Below are 23,074 nucleotides of genomic sequence, written 5' to 3' on the forward strand. Positions count from 1 at the left end.
CACGGGGAATATGTTAGGGAGATTGTTTACCAGAGGTGATGGTTGTTTGGTTTGATTGGCCAATTAGGTCAAAACTGTGTCGTAGCTAACTCCAAACAGTCAGGGGTTTTTCTTTAGTATCTCTCTTTAGTGTAGTATCTCTTTAGTATAATATAGTATCTCTTTATTACAATATAGTATTAGTGTAATATAGCCTAGCTTAAGAAAGCAATTGTTCAGCCTCCTAAATCATGGAATCAGAGCACATTATTCCCTAGCTAATGGTGCCTTACATCAATAGGTGTGCATGGTTTATTCTGCTGAAGAGCACAGCCCATGAGTATCCCAGGGAAGAAATTGCAAGGAGTGAGAGAGTTGCAGAGCAGAAGAGTACGTGCATGTTACTGCCATGTACACCACAGGGCATATTGTCCTTTAGAAAGGAAAGAGTCTGCTTGTAACTACATGGGAGATTTTAAAAAACTTCAATCTTTTTTTATTTTTATTAGTTGAGTACAAGGCTTTATTTGAAAATGGACTCAGTAAGTTTTTTGAGGCTTATGTCATGAAATATTTCCCTCACCAGTTCTAAAACCTGGAGTTCTACCTGACTTGAGACATAACTAGAAATTTGTAAATTCCAAATGGGGTGATCTCCACTTGCTGGTACCATTCTGGTTTCCAGAAAAACTCTTGGCTCTCATCCAAGGCTTCCTCTGAGGGCTCTCATTCCTATTCCTCTGACAACTTCGATAAGCGCCTCTCCTTATTGTAAACGAAAGGAAAGTCTTTTGGAGGGAGCACTATGTTGGTGCATGAGGCCTGGTGTGGAGCTCCCGTGCAAGCCCATCAATCGCTGCACACCATGTGATGGGAAACACCAAAAAACCACAGCAGTTTATGGGAAACCTGAGCTTTATTGAACTTTAGGACTCTTAAAAGCTACAACTAATGGAGGGAAAAACTACGAGCACCCTAACTACACCTAACTATTAGGACCTGCTACATCTAACTACTGGGGCCTAACTACACCTAACTACTAGGCCCCCATTGCCTAAAACCATCAACTATCTTAAACTAGAAAAGCTACAACTTCGAAGTAAAAACTTTCCTAAAAACAACAACTAAAATTGAGGGGCTTTAGCACAGTTACGGTCGGGAACATCCCAGTGCCTGGCGTGGGCACTGGTGATGGATTCCCTCCCACGTGCCGCTAGCCCAGAGCGGGGCTGGTGCCTGAGAGACGAGGTCGAGGGCAGAAGCGGACTCTCCTCCTCTTCCAAATGGCCCATCTCCTTTGGCTTCTCTCTCTGGGCAGTGCCTTGTGTGCAGGGCGGTGCTGCAGGCAGAGCTCCATCAGGGCACGGTTGGCCCCGAGCAGCTGCAGCAGCTGCTGGCAGCAGCAGCGGCCCCGGCAGCAGCTCCCTGCAGAGGCTGAGGCTCTGCGGCGCTTCTCCTGTGAGACACAGCAAAAGGAGGGCAGGGGATGAGCCCCGAGGCTCCGGCTGCGGCCTCTGCGGGAGAGACGCACGCCGGGCCGGGCCGGGCCGGGCCGGGCAGAGGCCGCAGGAACGTGAGGGGCGCCCGCGGCTCCCTGGGGCTCAGCGTGGGCCCCGTGGCTGCGCAGGGGCTGAGCCCCTGTGCCGCGGGGCCTTGGCCACAGGGCTGGGCGGGAGGCCCCGGAGCCGCGGGGCCTGCCCGGCTTTGCTGCCCCGTGCCCGCTCTCAGGCCTGGCCCGACACCACCTTGGCCAGAGGCACAGCAGGCTCCTGGCCCCAGCTGCCCCAGCCCGTCCCTCACCTGTGTCCAGCCTCTCCCGAGCCCCATGCCAAGGCAGCGTGCCAGGAACACGGCACTGAGCAGCATGTTCAGGGCTGAGAAGATCCAGGGGAGCAGCTGCAGCGCATCCCAGGGGCTGGGCTCTGGGCCCATGAGCTGCTGCTCCAGCTCCTCGGGAAGGGCAGCCTTCCCCTCGAGACGGCTGGAAGGGTCGAGCCTTCCAGCCAGGAGCAGGAGCACGCAGAGCTGCAGGAGCGTGGAGAAGCCTCGGCCGGCCATGCTGCTGCTGTGGGACCAGCTGCCGCCTCTGCACACGCTGGGCACGTCGCTGCCACACCAGTTCAGCCCGCGCTCTGGCCTCGGCCACGGGCCCGGGGACAGTTGCCAGCCCCCGGGCTGGCCCCAAGGGCTGTGATGTCACAAAAGCTCCCCATCCATGGGCTTGCAAGAGCCTGCTGAGGTCACAGAGTCCAGCCGGGGGCCCACGCCCAGCCTGGCACCTGGAGCAGAGGACACAGTGCCACGCCCAGGCTTTCCTTGAATCCAAAACCTAATCCAAAACCTGAGCACCATTTCTGGGAAGAACGTCTTCCTCATGTCCAACTAAACCATCCCCTAACACACCTTAAAACCCCTTTCCTTTGCCTCTGCTCTCCCTTGTCCTTGCCCACCTGGCAGAAGTCTGGCACTGACGTGCCGGCAGCAGAGGAGGCTGTTCCAATGAGGGCTGCTCAACCCTTAGGACATTCAGAGGGGCTCCTCTCCGGATTCTTTCTATCTGTCCATTAAAGAAGAAAGCAGCAGCTCAGGAAAGGCCTGCTGGTTCATGACACAAAGTGTTGGTACAAGAGGAAAGGTCAAGAAATAGAGTGAGAAATAGACAGGCTGGAAAGTAGCAGATGATTTGTTCTGGGAGAGCTTTTCAGGAAGCACAGCCTGCCCTTTGAAGATGCGCTCGGAGCAGCACACGCAAGGCACTTCTAGGCTAGGGCTGCTGTGGCAGCAGGACAATCTGCAGGCCACCTCCAGTCCTAGAGCCCTCAGCACCCGCTCTGTGTGCGTTCTACGTTATGATACATGCGTAGTGAATAATTGAAGTGTGAGAATGAGCACTCATAGTCAGCTGAGACACTTTTTAAGGAATTTTTCAAGCATGGAACTCGCAGTAAGATATGGCTCCACACACTCTCTATCTTCCTGATAGAAATCTTTTATACAGTTGTCCAACAAACAGGAGTATAACAGATCCCAATGATCGTAGTATCTGGAGTTGGGATTTGGAGTGCAGTGATTTTGCGCCAAGATCTAGGAATTGGCGCTCAGTGAAATGTGGCCCTGCCTGAGGCTTCCCAGCAATGGTAGTGATATGCCCACTGCTTGTGGCAGGAATTATTGGAGCAAGCATTGCTGGCACAGGTGGAACCTTGAGCTGGACACAGAGCCCAGTGCGAAGAACAGAGCTGCCCATGGCTGGGGCTGTATGGAGGACATGCTGTATTTGAGGCACTGAGCCAGGAGCAGAGCAGGCTGCGGAGCTCTGGGAAACTATATGAAGAGTGTCTGAAGGCACTTGGTCTGTTCAGCTGGAGGAGAGGAGACTTGTTGCAGCTCCTCTTGGGGGGTCCCTGAGGAGTCTCCGGGGCCCCCTAAGCTGTGTGTTCACTGGTAACAGCAGGCAGGCAAGGAGACTCCGCGTGGCTTCTGAGGGTGCTCATTAGATGAGGGTTTATTGGGGGTCCCACCCCTGGGAGCAGCATGGCTTCTGAGGGAGAAGGGGGAAGGGGGAGGGAGGGGGAGAGAGGGAAAGCCAAGGCCAAGAGAGCCAGGGGCCAAGAGAGAATCTCGTGTCCTCTGCACAGCTTAACAGGGAGATTCAAAGTGGGCATGGAATCAGACTTGGGCCAATGGGATGACAGATCCATGATACTGCAGGGGAGGATCACAGGCTTGGAATAAACCCTACATTTTCGAGGGGTGAAACAGAGCAAACTATTTAACTAAAATGTAACACCACAGAGACTCAGGGGAGACCTCATTGTATGTTTACATTGTTCTTAAAATCTGTGGCAACGTAAGGGCAAACTAATCCACAAAACCATGAGGTGAAGGGGTGTAGTTGCTTGACCTTGGCTGGGTGCCAGGTGCCCACTAAGTCACTCTATCACTCCCTTTCCCAATAGGACAGGGGAGAGAGTAAGATGAAGGACAACCAGCAGCATGAGATAAGGCAGTTTTATTAGAGAAAGAAATTAGCAATAATCTGTGTGTGCATAAAATAAGGAAAAAAAGGTCAGCCTCTTCTTCCCATTGGCAGCGATGTTTGGATCCTTCCCTGCGAAGCAGGGCCCCAGCATGCATAATGGTTTTTCTGGGAGGCAAATGTTGAGGAATCATGAATTTCCCCTCTTCCTCCTCTCCCATTGCTTATATATCTGAGCTGAAGTCATATGGTATGGAATATCCCTTTGGCTAATTCGGGTCAGTGCTGTTTGGCAGTAGGCAAAACACTGGTCTGTTATCAACACCTGTGCAGCTGCTAATGCAAAGCACAGCACTGAGAGGGCTGTGGCCTTTACCTCAGTCAGACCCAGTACAAGGGGTTATATAAACCCGAACTGTCAGCATTACATGACGATTCCCTCTGCAGTTCATCAGAGCAACTCTGCAGCACGGCACAGGTGTTTTATTAGACATTCTTGGAGCAGTGTGATATATTCCAAGCCAAACCAAATAAAACCTTCAATCTCCTCTCATACCGTGAGAGCTGTTAAAATACCAAACTGGACTGGAAGTTTTCTTGCTGTGGAGTCAGTTTTGTTTAAAAATGGCACAAGGGCTTTCTTTTGTGTTTCTGGGTGGTGCTGGTGGTTGTGGTTTTCATGCAGCGAACGGATCAGAGAAAAGATAACTTCTGGATGTCACTAAATCCTTTAAAAACCAACCAAACAAAAACACATCCAAAGCCTTTTCATCTACCTAAGGAAAAGAATTAATTACTAACATACTCTAGGTATTTTAAGGTGAATTGTTTGTTTGCTTAAGCTGTGGCTGCAGTATCTGATGAAAAGTGTCATACAGAAAATCATTCCAGCAGTCTCAAATTGTAGAAACTCATGTTTCAGCTAAATGACATATTTGGATGTAAATTTGGCAAAAGAGCATTAATAGAGGCTTTTGTGCATTTACTCTAAGCACTGGCTGAAGGACAGCTAGACAATAGCTGGCCAAACCTCATCTTTAAAATGATTTGGATAATGTTGATTGGGAAATGGAAGAGTTAAACCAATTGATTTCACCAGCACTGTCCTTCAGTGGTGTCTGTCCTACCTTACATTAAACCAGTAAAGCAGAATCATACAATTTTTTATAATTTCTGGTTGAACAATAAACTTAACCTACAGAAGTATTTAATTCTTTCTAATCATCAATTTGAATTAAAAAGGACAATTACTTTTATGGTCCATTTTCTCTGATCTCTGTTTGGAATTACAGTCACTGCTGAGGTTCTACCTTTCTAATCCTCAGTAGTGGTTTCATTAACTCTCTTTACTCCGCCATAATGCTCTTGAATGCTTCAGTGTCAATTCCTCTGAAGCAGTATGAAGATCCAAGCCTTCAGAAAATAAAGAATTTGGAAGAAATAATCGCCCCCTGTCTTGCAGGAATGGGAGAATAAGGAGTATTGAAGATTCTTAGGCTTCTTTTAAGGAATTTCTGTCCAGAAAATTAATTACCTAAAGAGTAATTGAAGGAAGTCACTTTCCACCTATTTACGGATTTTTTTTTCTGAGACATCAGAGAATATGGATAATGATGACAGTTGATGCTGGATTTAATTGGGACTTGGGCTGCAAAGCCTTCCTAGGAGTTTGTTCTCCACTATGCTTAAGGATAAGCTCTATTCATGCATTAAAAACTGATTAAGACAGAAAGGACAAAGAATAGGAAGAAATAATCCGTTTCCAAAGAGAAGACAGTCATGGGCAGGGGAGGTTGGGATCTGCATTGTTCAGCATACGTAGATGTGATCAGACAAGTGTGTAGTGAGGACACCATAGACTTAATAACTTCTAAAGCCAGATGCAAAAGGTGGGAGAAACCATGACCCTGAATGACAAGCTGATGAAACAGCAAAATTACAGAAATCAATTGAAGTATGGAGTTCCTGTCATGTGAGAAGGGGCTGCATATATGAGACTCACATTGGCCAAGAGCCATCTAAGAAGGGGGTCTGTGATAGTCCTGCACAATATGTTCATGTTTCTTTGGAATATGAGAAAGTACTGGTTCAGAACTTTGTGAATTTGTCATTGCTTACACAGCTAGTGTAACCAATCACTTGCAACCACTGACACAGACAGCCTTTAAGCCATTAAATTTGTTGAAGCTTTTCCAGGCAAAGCCTGGCAAGAGGGCTATTCTTACTATTCTTGTCCCTCAGTATTCAGAGCCTGACAGTGTTTAGAAATAGGATATTTGGCTGCCTCAGCTCTTGTTTGACTTTGTATTACTATAGTTAAAGATAGAAATAAAACAGCATTGAGGAATTGTTTGAGAAAGCCAAGATTTCTAGATATCAAAAATTATTCTGCATTTACTACTTTTTTTTTCCCTTAATCTGAATATAGAAAGATTCAGAAATTGAGTGGGCTGCAATGTCTGGAAATCTGTTTCAATTGTTTCCAAAGTTTAACACTCCAAAATCAAGAGACTTAAAGTTGCTTGGGGACAAGGTTGTCATTGGAGGGGTAGGGTGTAGACATATGACAGCTTTGAGGGGAACGGAACATAATGCTTCTCTGAGAAACTGTAGACATGCCACTCACAAAGGACCATATGTTGCATCTTTTACTCCTGCTGGTGAATTGCTGGTCACACATGAGTCGCTTGAGATGGATTAACTGATAGTTTTGAGACAAAAAATGGTACAGTGTAATGCTGCCAGAAAAAACAAAATCACACCAGCACATAAAAGTAGCTAATACAGCAGCATAGCAGAGATCAATTACAGTATGAAGTGATTTTTGATGGTTTTGATAGAAAAACATTTTGGAAAGACAAATGGACAAGATAAGCTTGGCAAACACTGAGAATGGAAAATGGCATCTGAAAACAGAAAATACAGACATAAATTTTATAGCAGCTCTATCAGGGAGATGGAAAATGCCTTCTAAGCCATGAATCTGGTGATGGAGAAGACAACACTCACCCATGTGCTCCTAGCTCTTGGAGGTTGCTTTTTAGTCTAATCATCCTCCAGATGCTTCAATGTTCTTTCTGGCTACATTCTGTTCCTTTGCATGAGGTGTTTTCTCGTTGCTTAATGTGCAGTGAGAGCTCAGTCCAGAAGACAGGATACAGTTCAGTTTCCCCCTCGAAACACTGTCAGCACTCTCTTGTTTCTGTATCTTCTGTTATGTTAGGTTTCTTCCTTTCAGTGCTCAGTGGATGGTTTGAAATGATGGAGCCCATGGCTTGGACAGGTGCACTCTTGGCTGGGTTAAGAACTGTCTGGACAACCAGGTCCAGAGAGTGCCAGTGTGTGGTACCACATCCAGCTGGGGACAGTCACCAGTGGGGTTCCCCAAGGCTCAGTGTTGGGGTTAGTCCTGTTTAATATCTTTATTGATGATCCAGTCATGAGCATTGAGGGCTCCCTCAGTAAATTTGTGGATGACACTAAGTTGGGTGGGAGTTTTAATCTGCTGGAGGGAGGAAGGCCCTGCAGAGGCATCTGGACAGGCTGGAGGGATGGACTGAGGCCAGTGGTGTGAGATTCACCAAGTCCAAGCACCAGGTCCTGTCCTTGGGTCACAACAACCCCATGCACTGCTACAGGCTGAGGAGGGCTGAGAAGGGCCCAATGGAAAAGGACCTGTGGGTGCTGGTCAAGAGCTGCTGAAAATGGCCCAGGATGTGCCCAGGTGGGCAGTGCCACCCTGGCCTGTATCAGCAATAGTGTCCCCAGCAGGATAGGGCAGTGGCTGTCCCCCTGTGCTGGGCACTGGTGAGGCCACACCTCGAGTGCTGTGTCCAGGTCTGGGCCCCTCAGCTCTGGAAGGGCATTGAGGGGCTGGAGTGGATCCAGAGAAGGGCAGTGGAGCTGGGAGGGTCTGGAGGGTAAAAGCCCTGTGAGAAGCAGTTGAGGGAGCTGGGGGTGTTCAGCCTGGAGCAAAGGAGGCTCAGGGGTGACTTTATCACTGTCTAGAACTGCCTGACAGGAGGGTGCAGCCAGGCGGGGATCGGCCTCTCCTCCCGGGCAGCCGTGACAGGATGAGAGGACACGGCCTCAAGCTGCATCAGGGGAGGTTCAGGTTGGACATCAGCAGGAATTGCTTCACAGAAAGGATGATTAGACTGTGGAAGAGGCTGCCCAGGGAGGGGATGCTATCCCTTTCCCTGCAGGTGTTCAAGAAAGAGCTGGACATGGCACTTGGTGCTATGGCCAAGTTGACATGGTGCAGTTCAAAGTCTGGAATGGATGATCTCGGACATCTTTTCCAACCTCAGTGCTTCTGTGACTCATGGATGTTAGTTATGTGAATGCCTTTGGATGTCTCTGCTCAGCATAAATTCACTCTCCTCCTCAGGAGGCTGCAGTGGCCATGTGGAGCTGAGTTTTGCTGTAGCTGGTGCTTTGCTGAGCAGTCTTTGCAAAGCAGTGAAAAATGAGGAGTCCTGTGTGACCTAAATGAACTGGTGATTGCTAAAAATGTTACATAGGGCAATGTGTAAAAAAACTAGTGTAAACTTGAATGCGGTGATTTTTAAATGAGGAATGGAAAAGATGACAGGGAATAAGGGTAAAAGGACAGAGCAGATATGACCCAAAGAAGGCAAGAGAGAGACAAAGAAAAAATGCCAGAGGATAAGGATAATGAGAATGTGTCCCAGCATAACAAGGAAAAGTAGGTTTTGTTTTTCTCTTGTCTTCCTCCATTCTACTTTTCATTCATTCAGCTTTTTTCCAAATTTTCTTCCTTTCTTTTTGTTTTGCATTCAGTTCCTATTCATTATCTGACAACATCCACTTACCAAATCCCTTACTCCAAAACCCAGCTTCAGAAAATGCAAAGGCATCTTTGCATTTCCTGCATATGTCTTTTTATGGTATAATAGAAGTTTCAGATCAGTTTAAAATCAGTGTTAGTGATGACTAGGGACAATAGATTCCAAAGATCATCAGATCACTTCCCTGGGGACTGAACACCTGACCTTTATCTTCAAAACAGAGAAAGCTGCCTCTTCTGAGGAGCTAAAACCCCAGTTTTATATTTTGAATTGTTGGGAAGATCTCATCTGCAGAACGGGTAATCTCTGCTTGAGATACAGGTCTTGATTTGTGTGTGCAGGCTCAGACATCAGAGCTTCCAAAAAATTACCTTCTCAGAGTAATTCAGACTTTCCTAAATTTATTTAGTCATCTCTCTCCACAATGTAAAATGCTTGTTGCTTAGTGAGTGTCTTTGGAATTTTTTATCACCTTTCCAAACAAAAGATGTGATAATCATAGGTGAGAGGGAAGAAATAGAAGAAAATCTCCTCAGACTAGACAATAATGAAGATTATATCTCCACAAACTAATAGGATTTCAGCTAAGAATCTGAATAGAATGTGATAAAAATAAAGTTTAAAAGTTAAGCTTTTCCACTGATTTCTAATGAGGTGTAAGAAATTTGTTCTTATAAAAATTAAGTAAGTATTTTTGGTTCTGATGTTTCAAGCACCATCTTAGACATAAAAATGTTTTAACCTCCATCAAAATGCTGCAATAAAAATGCAGTTCTTAAACATTTCACTTCCATGAATTGTAATGATAAGTAAGAAATACTAACTGAATTACTTATAGGTCACTTTACATCTGCCACTTATCTTGCATTATTGATTAGATTGCGAGGTTAATATTCCCTCAGCATTGTTTGAAATGGTGCCCTATTACAGCAGTGTAGTTGGGGGAAATCTGCATTAAAGCTTGTAATACATACCTGTTTTAAGAAATGTGAAATAATTATGTTGAAATAAAAAAATATAATATAATATCCTGTAATGTAATGTAATGTAATATAATATAATATAATATAATAATTTGCATAGCATGACATAGCACAGCAGTATCAGGACAGGGATAAAATCAGGACACATATTTTAATAACCTGCACAGTAGATTGTACTGCCTCAAGCTTAAATACCTGAAGCAGAAAACACTACTTTCATTTAAGCAAAAATATTTCACAGACCTTGTGTTCCCCTATAATTTATATGTTCAAAAAAGAAACATTTCAGGGTTTTACCACCTAATTTTCTCCCTGACTATAATGTGAGGCTGGCAGCATTTCTATTCTCCTATTGTTCCTTTTCCTGTTTTTGTTCCCATTAAATTATTGAAGTGGACTGATTATGTATTTATGTAATATGTCACACAAAGGGGTCTCATCTGGACTGTAATACTAAACAATAAATCAAAATTACAAAACCAACCAATTTCTAAATGGCATACACTTAGATACCTCCAACTTCATATAAAGCAATAACAGAAGACTTTTAAAGAGACCTGTTTAGAATATTATTACCAGAGGCATGAAAGAAAGAATTTTTTTTTTTTGGTGTGTATCAAAGCATCTGGAGGTTTTGCTATGAAGTCAATATTAAGAGTAGCTTCTGTAAAATCTAGGCTCAAGTTAGGAGACAGGAGTGCAGCTTTGGCAGTAGGAGAATGTGGTTATAAATAAAAATATATTTTAAACATTATCAGAGAGCTGATGGAAACAAAAGACTAAAGAACTATGAATAGTTACTATAGGTTAATCAATTATCTACTGTTATAAGCAACCTATTAAGGCTGTGAGACACATTATCCACCTTTTCCCAAATGGTTGTATCACTTATGGATGTGCTTACAGTCATTAGTAACAAGTACTGTTCTTATTTGTTTATAAAAGCAGTTAGTGCTTAGTTTTTTATACATTTCCATGGCAATTATGACTTATAAATGCTTGTTACTCATCCCTTACCTGGTCTGATTTCAGATAAGTTGTGCTTTAAATTGAGAAATCCCAGGCTAAGTCCTGGATTCTGCCTAAATTGCTGAAGAATTTGTAGTTTGTGACTGCAGGCAGGGTTTACAAAGATTAAAGGAAGTGAAGGTAACACTATTATTAAAGGCTTCAGCCATAGCACTCAGGTGCTACCAGAAGCAAAGCTGTAACACTGAAGTATTACACAAAGACAGGAAATAAGAAAATAAATGATGGTGTAGACAAACATTTATTGCAGACCAAGAAGATTAACTGACTTAGAGGGTGGAACTGTTCTAATGTATTCTGTCAGTGTTTTGTCTTTTACAAAGCTTGAACTTGTTCATTGACTGCTTTGTCCGGCAAACTTCCCTGTATTATTGAAAATATTTTTCCTTAAAATCTAAATATTGTTTTCTAATTCAAATACCTTGTGTAATATATTCTAATTTACAAGGGAGTTATCTTGGGCTCATCTCTTCTAGTGTTACTTTTAAACTGGCCAAAATTTCAGTTAGTTTTCAGAGAGGCTTAGAAGGCTGAGAGGGCAGTTTGTTTTTTCAGCTTTGTTGGCAGAGCTGACTGCAGCCTCTGTAGGTGGTGCTGGTTTGTATGTGTCTGAGTACTCATCATTTTTACTGTTTCTATGGAGTACCAACTGATGGAAAGGAAGAAGTCATTCTGCCTTTTTGGCAGGACAGTTGTCTGCCTTCTTTCTTGAATACTGGGTCTTGCTTGAAATTTATTTAAAAATAACAGCCCGAAGACCTAAGACAAATCATCTGCTTTTACTTCTCTAAGGATGTTGCAATCTACATTGGAGCTGTTGAAGGGTTTGAACACTCCCATGTTTATGCTTCAGAGCAGTATGTCCTAGCACCTTGCTGGGCTTTCTGCACACTGGCAAACCCTGGTGGCATGATCAGTTCTGGAGCGTGACTACAGAGTGCAGTCAATCCACAACATTTGATATTCTTGCTTTCATTGGATAAGTATTTAAAATAATTTTAGAATGTTAATTAACACGCGCTTCATTGTTTCTAATACTGGATATGCTGGTTATATTTCTGTCTTGAAACTATCAAAAGAAAATGATCTCATACAGAACAAAAGTCCCTATTTAATAGGAATGGAAAAGATTAATCATGTGCCTTCTCTCAAATCCGTGAGATTTCATATTGAGAGGAATTTGCCTTTATAATGTGTTTTCAAAATTAATGTAAAATAGAGGTGAAAAGAGGAAAGCAGCAGGATATGCTGAACTAAATTGTGAGTTAGTGATCCTGCCCCTGATACTGAAGCTAATTCTGTATGTTCTCGGATAGAGCGTGTCCCTACGGAGGTGGGGGAGGCGATGAACGGACGGATACGGGGCTCGCCGATGCGGATGCGAGCAACCATTCGGCATTCCCAGCCCAACCTGGGCGGGGAGCGGGCACGCCGAGAGGCTCAAAGCCAAACACATGGCAGTGCTGGGGGGTCGCTGGGAGCCGAGCCCAAGGCACGGCTCCGGTTTCACTCCTCAGGCAAATGGACGCCTCTGGGTGCGAGCGGCGGCACCGCTGCTCTCGCAGAGAACGGCACCGGCGGCTGCCGCCTCTGCTGCTCCAGGCCAGGGATCCTCCGCAGCCAACCCCGGGCACGGCAGGGAGGCAGGCAGGCAGGCAGGGAAGGAGGCAGGCAGGGAGGGAGGCAGGGAAGGAGGGAGGCAGGCAGGCAGGGAGGCAGGCAGGCAGGGAAGGGGGAAGGAGGCAGGGAGGGAGGCAGGCAGGCAAGCAGGCAGGGCAGGAGGGAGGCGGCGGGCCGGCCCCGGCGCCGCTCGGTGCGGAGCGAGGAGCAGGTGGGGCCCGCTGCATCCCCGCCCCGCGGCCCCGCGCAGCGCCGCTGCCATTGGAGCCAGGCGCTGTCAGTCCCGGGCCAGCCCCGCTCCCCGGCAGGCTCTCCCGGCGCCGGGGCTCCGCCGCGGCCGGTGGCGATGGGAAGCGGCGGCGCTGGGAACAAAGTTTGCCAGGCTCGGGCGCTGGGCTGGCCGCGTCCGTGATGCCCGGGGCCGGGGGCGGTGCCTGAGGGCAGCGGGCAGCCGGGCGGCGGGCACGCCTCGCTGTCTGCTCTCGGCACTGCCATCACAAACTTTCCGCGATTTTCATGTGCTCAAAGCCGGGATTCTAATTCTCAGCCCGCCCCGCCCCCACCGCTCCTTCTAGGTAGGCGACAAGTATTTTTTATTCTGTGGATCAGAGAACTTTTTGCATGGAAATTTACTGACTTCGGAGTGGTCTCCGTTTCGGGGAAAGGGGGAGAAGGGTTTATATTTTTCGCAGCTTATTTTTGTTTTCTGGATCACAGGATTTCTGGAGCTATATGGAGGGATCTCAGGATGGTGTGCACCAGGAAAACCAAAACTTTAGTGTCCACTTGCGTGATTTTGAGTGGAATGACTAACATCGTCTGCCTGCTGTACGTGGGCTGGGTCACCAACTACATTGCCAGTGTTTATGTGAAAGTGCAGGAGCCGATCTCAGAAAAAAAGTTAGAGGAAGACAAAGGGGACACTTTAAGGATTATAGAAAGGCTGGACCATTTGGAAAATGTCATCAAGCAGCACATCCAAGGTACCACCTCACCCCCGCTTGTTCGCCCTCCTCTCCCCTCTCCGCCCGCCGCTCGCCGTGTGCAGCTCCATCCCCTCCTCCTGTGTCTGTCGTGTCTGTCGTGTCTGTCGTGTCTGTCGCGATCGGCAGAGCCATGGCCAGCCCGGAGCGTGCGAGATGGCCGGAGGAGCCCTCCCGCAGCCCTCCCGGAGCCCGGCGGGCAGCGGCAGAGCCGGGGGGCCCTGCGGGAACCGCCCCCGCCCGCGGGGCTCGGCCTTGGGCTGGAGCCACCCTCAGCTCCTGCCTTGCCTTCCCCGAACAGGGCTCCGCCGGGGGGCTCGGAGCCAAGACCCGCTTCCCATCTTGCTGTTTATTTGTTTTTAATTTTTTTTTTAATTTCCATTTGTTATTTTTCAAAATGGTTTGCAGCTAGTGGAATTCTTGTTCTCCTCCCCCTTTAAGCCCGACTCTGCTAATCCGTGCTGAGTCCCTGTGTTCCTTGGGATGATGAAGGTTTTCCCTCAGTGCCGCTGTAGTGCCGGGAGCCTCTTGGGATTGTAACTGGGGCGATCTCTCTTTATGTAATGCCTTTTAATTTGATCGCCTTTTAATAGTTGCCCTGGGAGAAAGGTTGATGTGGGGAGGCACTGGGAGAGAATATGATTATTTCCTGTGAGTTTGGGATTTTACATGATTTATGCTTTACTGAGGGATCTTTAGTGTCTTCCTTTATACTTTCATCATTTGCATGGCATCACACCGTCACTCTCTCAGCCTGCCAAGTGAATTGGTTGGTGATGAGGCTTGGGGGTAGGTGAGAACCTGTACAAAATCTAGAGGAACCATCTTCATCCACTTCTGCATAACCTCCACCAAATACTCAAACTCCAGTACTAGTCTCTCCTAAACCTGAAGAAGAGTAGACCATGCCATGAAGGATACCTATCAGCGGTGCAAAAAAACCTCGCTCACTTCCAAGCAGCTTTGACCAGCTGGTGTTTGGGAATATGAAGCAAATGGAGCGAGCAGGGTGGGTAGCCCCACGTGTGCTGGGCTTCGCTGCTTGTCAATACACATAACTTTGTAGTGCTGTTAAAGCCCAGCTACTTGGCTTTGACTCGTGTTAATATCGTTCTAAATATGGCGTATCATCATTCATTTTGTATATGCACTCATATCTCAGATAGTCTTGTCATCTTGCTCAAAGTAAATGCTGCTTTTATAATTTTTCCCCTTTCTTCTCTGGAGAATGGGTTATAGCAGCTTCTTCAAGTTTTAAGTTCTATCATACAGTCCTTACGTTTGTCTTGATTCCTGAAATGGATTTTTAAAAGCAAATGTATTCTTGTCTGTGTGCCAGTGGAGTGCACTGTGGAAGCACATACAAAGGCAGGGATTTTCCTAAAGGCTCTGGCCAAGAGCGAGGTACACAAAGTTAATTGACTTCCCTTATGAGGCTGGAGCATAACTGCTTCAGGTTTGTTGGTGTGAAACTCAAATAGCCTTGTTTATTTTCAAGGAAACTCTAACTGTTTTTAAGGAAATTAACCATATTGGTGCCTTTGGTCACCAGTTCTTAGAGTAGTAGAGAAAATGTTCACTTAAATCTGGGGAGAGTATAGCATGGATTAGAGCATAAGCTTTTTTTTTTTGGTGACTATCCATAAGCCAAACCAGAGGTTTTTTTTCCTCAAATAATGCTTCTTTTAAAGTTGAAGAGGGTCTTTCAAAATTAACTAAGTGAACAGTTTGGTGATAAGTACTAAAATATTAGGGTATTAAAATAAAAGCTTTACAAGCTTCTCATGCCTTATTGAAACTACTTAGTCTTTAAGATAAATAAATGAATAAAATAAAAATCACAGATCTTTAGCTCAGAGTGGGTTTTCTGTACTTTTATTTGCCAAATAATTATAACTGGGGTTCTCACAGGAATTCCTGTGGCAGATACTGCAGAATAGGGTCTTACTTTAATCAGATTTTGTTTAGAACTGTGAGACACTGTGAATTCTGGGTCATGGTGCAAAACTCACTGAAGTTATTGAAAGAAATTTCCCAAGCTTGACTGGGTTTGATTTGAACTTGAAGGCCAGCTTTAAGAAATTACATGTTTGAGAGTTGTTGCCAGAAATTGAGTAAACCAGCTGCTGTAATGGTTCTAGACATGGTTATAAGGGTTATCTGTAGTTTGCTATTAAACTTTTCCTTGCACCACTTCTTTTTTTTTGTGTCAGACAGAGGTCTCAATAGCTCAGATGTTCTGCAATGCTGAACAGGCATGAAATTAGCACAGGTAATAGAATTACATTCCATAGGATATCCTGCAAATGCTAGAGCTTTAGCTGCTGCATTTTACACATGGGGTTACACTTATATTTCATTTTAATTTGCTTTCTGATTGTATGATTAGATGCCATCTGGGAATTCCTTTAGCATATAAATTACAGTCTTGTAATATTTTATCAAGTGTCCTGGAAATGAGAAGAAATAGGATATGCCTTCATAAAAAACCCTTTTTAAAGTATGTATTTTAAAAAGACATTTTCATGGCAAGAAAAGTATCAGACTGAAAAGAGATTTCCAGATAAGAGAGGTTCAGAGGGAATCAAAGCTGGTTTGCCTGGTGTTTGGAAAGAACGGTATGGACAGGGAAATCCCAGGGCACAGAAAGAAGCTTGTGGAGCTAAAGCTGGATGCTGAAACTTGAGCTGCCTGAACCCTGGGAATCCTGAGTTCCTGGCTTGTGGCCAGACTCAGCTCACAAGATGGTTTTGGCCAAGTGACTTTACCTTTTTGCAGTGATGGCGACCTGCAGGATTTTCTATGGCAGTGTGTTGTGGGATTGTGGTGTCTGAATTCTCCACAACCAGTCCCAAGGAGATTCTCTTCCCCCCAGCCCAGCTCTTCAGTGGGAGGCATATGCTCCATGCTAGCAGGCAGCCCACTGAGAGAAACTTCTAGTTCCCACCTCCTTTGGAGGTTGCAGACAGGATGGTGTCTTTGTTGAGGTTACTTGTGTGTGTGTGTTTATGTGTATGAAAGAAACTGAGTAAAGGACCAGATGGGTAGCTTGATGAAATGCAGCCCTTTTCATGCCTGACAGAGGTCGGTGGCACATGGACTGTGTAGTAGCACTGAGCTCTATTCCCAGAAACTATACCTTAGAGGGCTGAGGTTAACAAGTGTTAAATGGGGTAGAAAAACTGTGTTCTGTTGAGTTCACAAACACCAAAGTGGCTCAAGAAACCCCAGACACTCTCAGGTTATTAAAATCAATATGAGAGTGCTTCAGACAGATCACAACATCTCCTTCATCTCAATAATGCATCATGCATTGGCTCTGACACCAAAAACTCGCCCTAAATCATATGTGCAGTTGGAAGATCAGGGGAGTGGGCAGGCTGCTCTTAATCTGATACTTAGTTTATATCAGTGACAAAGTGAAAAACACCAGCCAGAAGGGAGAAATGTGTTGTTTTCTGCAGCCTCACTTTAGGCCATCACAGTTCATAGTTTAATTTTCCTTGAAAAACTAAGCTATGATTAAACCCATATCACTCAAAACACCACTGCACATCATCCTGTCTTATTACTCAATGTAATTTTCGTACTTTTCAGCCCTCCTAGTTTTAATCAGATGATGTTTTTGTTGTGGAATTATCTTAAAAGATTATAGACTGTGAAGTCTATGACATGAACTTGCTTCCTTGCCCTCACCCATTCTTCCTTCCAAGCCCTTGGACCTAAGCAGATTTACTAAACAGTTAAGACAGAGGCTAGATCTAAATTGAAGCTGTAACACACAGTTCATTTCTGGACTAGCTGAATTTTTAAGGTTGATGGATGGTTACTAAGATGTCTGTCTCCTAGTAGGACTTTGGTCCTCCATTCTTGCAAGCTGCTGCATCTGTTCTTATCAGTGGAATATCAGGCACTGTGTGGACTTGGGAAAATCTGTGAGAGAAGAGCTGTTTACATTGTCTTTCATTCTGCTGCTTAGAATGATGTGCTATGTGAATTTACTTGAGCTAATATTAGCTATCCCACAGTTGGATATCTGATCACTGTCTGTGGTCAGCTGGGCGAGGGAGAGGTCTCAGTGTGGGATTCATTCTGTCCCTGTGTCAGGTATTAGGGTGAAACAATTTGCTCTCAGAAACTGCGTATTTTGAGCTTGGGGACTAGGTCAATCCACATTCTTAATTTTAGCCTGGGAAAATTTGAGTAAGTAAATGTCATATTTGTTATCTACCCTTTATTTCTTGATCTCAAACACAAAGTAGGATGTCTTGTGTCTTTTGCAGCCTGGATAACTAACTTTAGCTGGGTTCCATAAAGCCAGCTCACCAGGATTCAAATGGCCACTCCACCATGTCTCTTACTTCTGAGGTACTTCCCTTTTGGGAATAATTAATGGCTAAATCTGCTCAGCTTATTTCCCTCAAGCTCAAAAGCAATTAGGCATGTTTATCACTTGTTGCAGCATATTTATTCTTCTGAGAAACAAATGAGCAGCAAGCAGGAGCCCTGGGAGCACTCAGCTCTTGCTCCACTGCAGAGGGCTCTGTATTCCCTGTCTCTGAACAAGCACAGAGATCTGCTGTCCCAATGCAGTTAATTGCAATGGAAGCAACTACTTGCATATGTAAGAGAGACAGGATTAATCCCATTATTTTTCCTCTTTAGACTGTGACTTCTCAAGTCATTCTGGATGGCTGCATGTCAGTGCAGATTAATTGGGATTTAACTTTCATGTTCTTCCATGCTTAGGGATGAGCACACTAAAGAAACCTTAATATAGTTATTTCAGTTGGAAGACTTAATTTGCCGTGAATTTTCAAGGAAACTGGAGGTGTAGGTATTTCAAGGGCAATCTACTGAAGACTTAATATTGATTCTGTTGACTACACCTTGATTGTATGTTATTACTATTATTAAAATTAACTTTTTTGCACTTTGAATATCTTCAGCTCCCTTCTAATTGTATTCTTGCCAGTTCTTCCACTGAGGATTTATGTCACTGGGGTTAGGATGCAGTGGGCAAAACTGAGGAGTGCTAGTTTGGCCTTATTAAGGTAACTGGATTTCATTGGTGGATATTGAATTATTCTATTTTCTTCAGAATGAGGTTTCTTTTTTCAAATTTATTTTCCATTTTTCTGATTGTCATCTAGGTTGCTCTGTTTCTTGAGGTTTTTACAATGGGAATGGCATGGCAGATTTGAGATTGTTTCTTTTGACAGAAGTAAGGAAAGTTTTATTTGGCCACGGGGTGAGAGTGAATGATAGCTTTGTAGTTGGGAAGGGAATTGATCTGGATTCCTTTTCCTTCAATCCTGACAATTTCTGTAGTTCACATGAAAGAAGTCTTCAACAGAAGGTTAAAAAAATTAGTCAAGAGCAGAGCTGTGACTTCTATGCCCTCCACAAATTCCCTCATTGCTAAGCTAGAAAAGTTTGCATTTTTCTCTGAAAAATACCGTTTTTGTTGACATTTGTTATCTCTGCATAATGGCCCAGCCTTTGTGGAAGGAGGGGGGTTTTCAGTGCAGTGTTTGAGCAGAGGATGGATGGGCTGAGCAGGGATGGACAGAGCTGTTCTGCTCCAGGTTCTGCACCCAGTGCTTCATTTGTGCCACTCTGGTGTCACTTTGGGCTGTTGCTCAGGTTGGCACAAGCAGCCTGCAGCTCTGCAGGGGTTCCAGCTGAGGGTTTTCCTGCCAGCTTGTTGTGCCCACTTCAGTACTAATGAGTGATTTTTATCTGTAGGACCAGAATAGAGGTAAACACATCTGAAAAGAAACATAAAGCAAGACCTACACACAGCTGCTGGGAATTGTGTGTAATGTGTGAGATCAGCTTGGTGCTGGACTCTCATTCTCTCTGGCATCACATAAGGCAGTTTTTGCCAGTCTCCACCCAACATTGCTCCATTGCCTGTGACAAGACACAGAAGCAGTTTACTTTAATTCTGCCTTCAACAGACAGGTCTTGTCATCAATGTTACACTGTGAACGTGTGCATAAGTGTGGGGAGTGGTGGGGTAAGCTGATGTTATCTATTTGACTGTTAGAGACATGATGTATGAAGAAAATCTGTGGTGATTTAAAAGAGCAAATATTGGGCTCAGATCTTGAGACAGCGGTGGCAGCTTGAAGATGGCTTAGCTGCCATCCTCCTGAGGGTGATGGAGGATCCTTGTTTGTCTTTGGAATAGCCCAGGACCTTGATTCTCAGCTATTAATACATTATGGAATGTGGAAAGGGACACAATGGGACATGAATCTTCTGTAGCTGGTTAATGGCTGTTCTCATTGCATGCAGCCATAAGATTATGTTGTCAGCCACAATTGGCCTGGAGGTTGGAAACTGCGCTCTGTGGTGTCTTGGGATTGTCCCTGAGTCCAGAGCAGTTGAGGGGATTTACTGGTCCACAATTAACAAAATTAATGAAGTTTAATTTCTGACTAGTGCAAAAGTGACAACTAGCTTCATATTGTGAAAACTAACTCCATTCCTCTGAGGCAAATCCCTTTTTATTGATCTGCTGTATTATTTTCCATTTAACTATCTCCAGAGGTAGTTTTCTGTGCTGCCCATGGCCTTGCAGTGCTAGCTATAGCCTCTTTAGAAACTTCTGGGCTCCTTCCTTTTAGGAACATGATAAACAGCTCACTAACAAGCTGCTGGATTAGTGTGGACAGATGCTCTGCATAGACACTGAAATTCTCAGGTACATGAATCTTAATGCTTTGACTTCCTGGTGCTGTTATATATACCTAAATCTATTCTATGGTTGTGCAGTGCAGATGTATTCTTGGTGAAACAACATTTTGTTTCTGTTTTCTACACAGTTTTTCTCTGCTCAACTGCTGTTTTGTACTTAAGGTTCTGTTTTTAACATGATACCCTCAGTTTTCTGAGGGAAAGGCAGAGATGTTTAGGAGCTGCAAACCTGATGGTTGTTATTACAGTTCTCCAGTGCTTTGAAAATTAACAAATGAGAATATTCTGATTTCTGTTTTAGAATATGAAGGTGGAAGGTCCAAGCTGCTACCTTGAAGTGCTCGGTCTTTAAAATGCCAATGTGTCTTCTCAAGTCTGTGAGGGATTCTTGCTATATTTGCTACTTCAGTTGTGTTTTAAAGACATGAGATTTTGAAAATATATTATTTCTATGACAACAACGCTGTGGCAGCTGGCAGGAATCCCAGCTGTCCTGTGATCAGTGCCATGTGAATGTGTAGTGGAAGCCCTGACTTGGAGCCTTCATCCCTATGGATAAGACCTGCAGGAGCAGGGCAGAGGAAGGGGATAGAGAGAGAACTGCTGTGGCCCCACTTTTACAGACTGTTGGTGGCAGATTTGACTGCTGGAGCTGCTCAGAAGAATCAGACACAAGGTCCCTTCTTCCCCCCAGAAGATGCTGAGGTGTGCTGCGGTAGCCGCATCTGCCAGAGACACAAATTTGAGGCTTACATGAACCCTGACGTATGAGCTTAGATAGCTCTCCCAACATGCAGGTTTTAATTAGCCCATCTTAAATACCACACAACTGCCTAAATCTCTGCTTTTATGCTAAAAATTCAGGAGTTCAGTGACCTGGTGTTAGTAATGTCAGTAGGGGCGTGGAAATCTTGTTGCAGTTTTGGTTTTGGCATTTCCCATCTCCTAAATCAAGCCCCATATTTTAAATGTGAATGTTTGAATTTTCCTTTTATTAGAGCTGTCACAGGTGATCTCTGAGAAAATAGGATTTCTATAAGCAGCTTTCTGGAGAATATAAGAAAAAGATAGTATTTCTGTGAGTTTTTTCTTTCATAGATAAATGATCATTCTAGCCTACATTTTAGGGAGATAATAAAGATTTTTAGACTGTGTTACTTGCTCATATGTAATCTGAATCTAGCTAAAGATCTCTTTCATGAATCATCCAACTAATGCAGAGAATTACCTGTCCCTGCTTTCACGGTGGATTCAAATTGCTTTGAAGCTTTTCTTTTTGCATCAAGTCATGACTTGCCAGAGGCTTTGCAGGAAGATTTGGCAAGCTGGAGGTAAAAGCAAAACTTGTCAGATAAACTTTTCAAGCACTGCAGACTCAGTGAGTCTGTACTCATCCATTACAGGATTATCATTGCATTGCAATTAAAGTTGGAGAAAACATCTTCTGGGATTTCTCTGTGCACAGAATAAAAAGGGCTTACAGAACTGAGCACAGAACCATTTTAAAAATAACTTTGTTCTGTGTATTTGTCTTTCTCTGAGGTATTTGTAATTTTACCAGCTGTATATGGAATGATCACGTTATGCCAGCCTTTCCCTCTTCTACTTGTGCTAACAGGAATATTTTAAGTTGCTCAAGTGAAGGGTGTGGGAGTAGTATGCTGTAATTTCTGTGGAATTTCTGATTAGATGTGTTCGCATTTAACAGTTTGAAGGACAAGGAGGGTGAAGGGGCAGAAAAGTACAGCAAAAGCTACAGGCTGTAAAGAATATCTGAATGTTTTATCCTTTCTTAGTTGACATGAAATTGCAGTTATTGAGTAGAAACTCTGGATTCTGCACTGGTTTTATTGAAACTGGTGAAACTAGTGCTAGTGAGTTTCCATGGAGTGGAAAGAAGTGATGCACCATTTTTGATTCTCTTCTGAAAGCCTTTTGCTTTCCTGCCACTCTCAAAACCAATTTCACATCTAGTAGATTGCTAAAAATATTTTCTTGTTAATTAACCCCAAATCTTCAAAAATTGAAGACTTAAATCTATTTGCTTTAGATTATATGGATCTTATAAAACATGTGTAGCACCTTTAATGAAGTAAGAATTTTTTTTTGCGTGCAGCCAGACTATCATAAGCAAAATACTGGGCCTGGAACCAAAATTGTGATGCTATTGGTCTTAAATATTATAATTGTGCATTGTTGTTTTGATCCTGCTTTTTCAGAGTTAGAACTCTGTGACTTTACAACATGATGTCAGCCATAAAGGATTATGACATCATTAAACTTAGATGTAACAGAATGAGGTATTTCAGCTAATGTTTTCACGTGGCTGTAAAGCTGTACAAGTTCAAAATGAATGCAAAACTGTTAGACATAAAGCAAACAAATCAGCAATAGAAAAACCCAAACCCAAGTTCCAAAGGGATAGTAAACTTGTACACAATGCCGAGGTCACTGGTGAATTTAGGCACTGAAAGCAGCAACACTGGAAAAAGCTGTAACAAGATGACAACACAAGACTTATATTTGGATACATATCATTCCCGCTTGCTCCCATTGTAACAGGAATGCTTTTGGTATAGAAATATTTAAATCTCATTGGTTCATTGTTACACTTCCTATAAGTACAATTCTATCAACACACATGAGTTTTCAGCACAGTTTATGTCTTTCTTACATAAAAAGACATAAAATTTGTTTAAAGCACCTTCACAGTGCTCATTCTATTACTCTCATTTAAATACTGAGACAAAATTTTGCATGTACATTAATACGGAAATGTTAAATATCTAAAATATTTTCTATATCATATCTCTCTCTAAAAATATGGTTGAGCTAAGGATCCATATGTCTTGTCTGGAAGGTAGGAAGGGGCTCCACTATTGCCTGATGGGCTTACATGAAAGAGTTTGTGAATGGTAATGCAAGCACCAAAGTGTGAAAAATACCAATCACTTGTTTTTAAAATTTTAAATGTTTAATAGTAAT

At 43.9% G+C, this 23,074-nt stretch overlaps 1 protein-coding gene across 2 annotated transcripts in view; it reads left to right on the forward strand.

Annotated features, from left to right (window-relative positions):
- The first annotated feature begins 12,675 nt into the window (after positions 1 to 12,675).
- Positions 12,676 to 23,074, forward strand: part of GALNT18 (polypeptide N-acetylgalactosaminyltransferase 18) — a 232,945-nt gene continuing 222,546 nt past the window's right edge. For both annotated transcript variants that reach the window (XM_071456589.1, XM_071456590.1), the window contains exons 1-2: positions 12,676 to 12,976; positions 13,119 to 13,384. In XM_071456589.1, the coding sequence (XP_071312690.1) occupies positions 13,150 to 13,384 (235 nt within the window). In that variant the 5' untranslated portion in view covers positions 12,676 to 12,976; positions 13,119 to 13,149. The remainder of the gene's footprint in view (positions 12,977 to 13,118; positions 13,385 to 23,074) is intronic.

The sequence above is a fragment of the Agelaius tricolor genome, unplaced genomic scaffold (assembly GCF_023055355.1).
Source record: "Agelaius tricolor isolate 1412-34295 unplaced genomic scaffold, bAgeTri1.0.p SCAF_62, whole genome shotgun sequence".
Classification (NCBI taxonomy): domain Eukaryota; kingdom Metazoa; phylum Chordata; class Aves; order Passeriformes; family Icteridae; genus Agelaius; species Agelaius tricolor.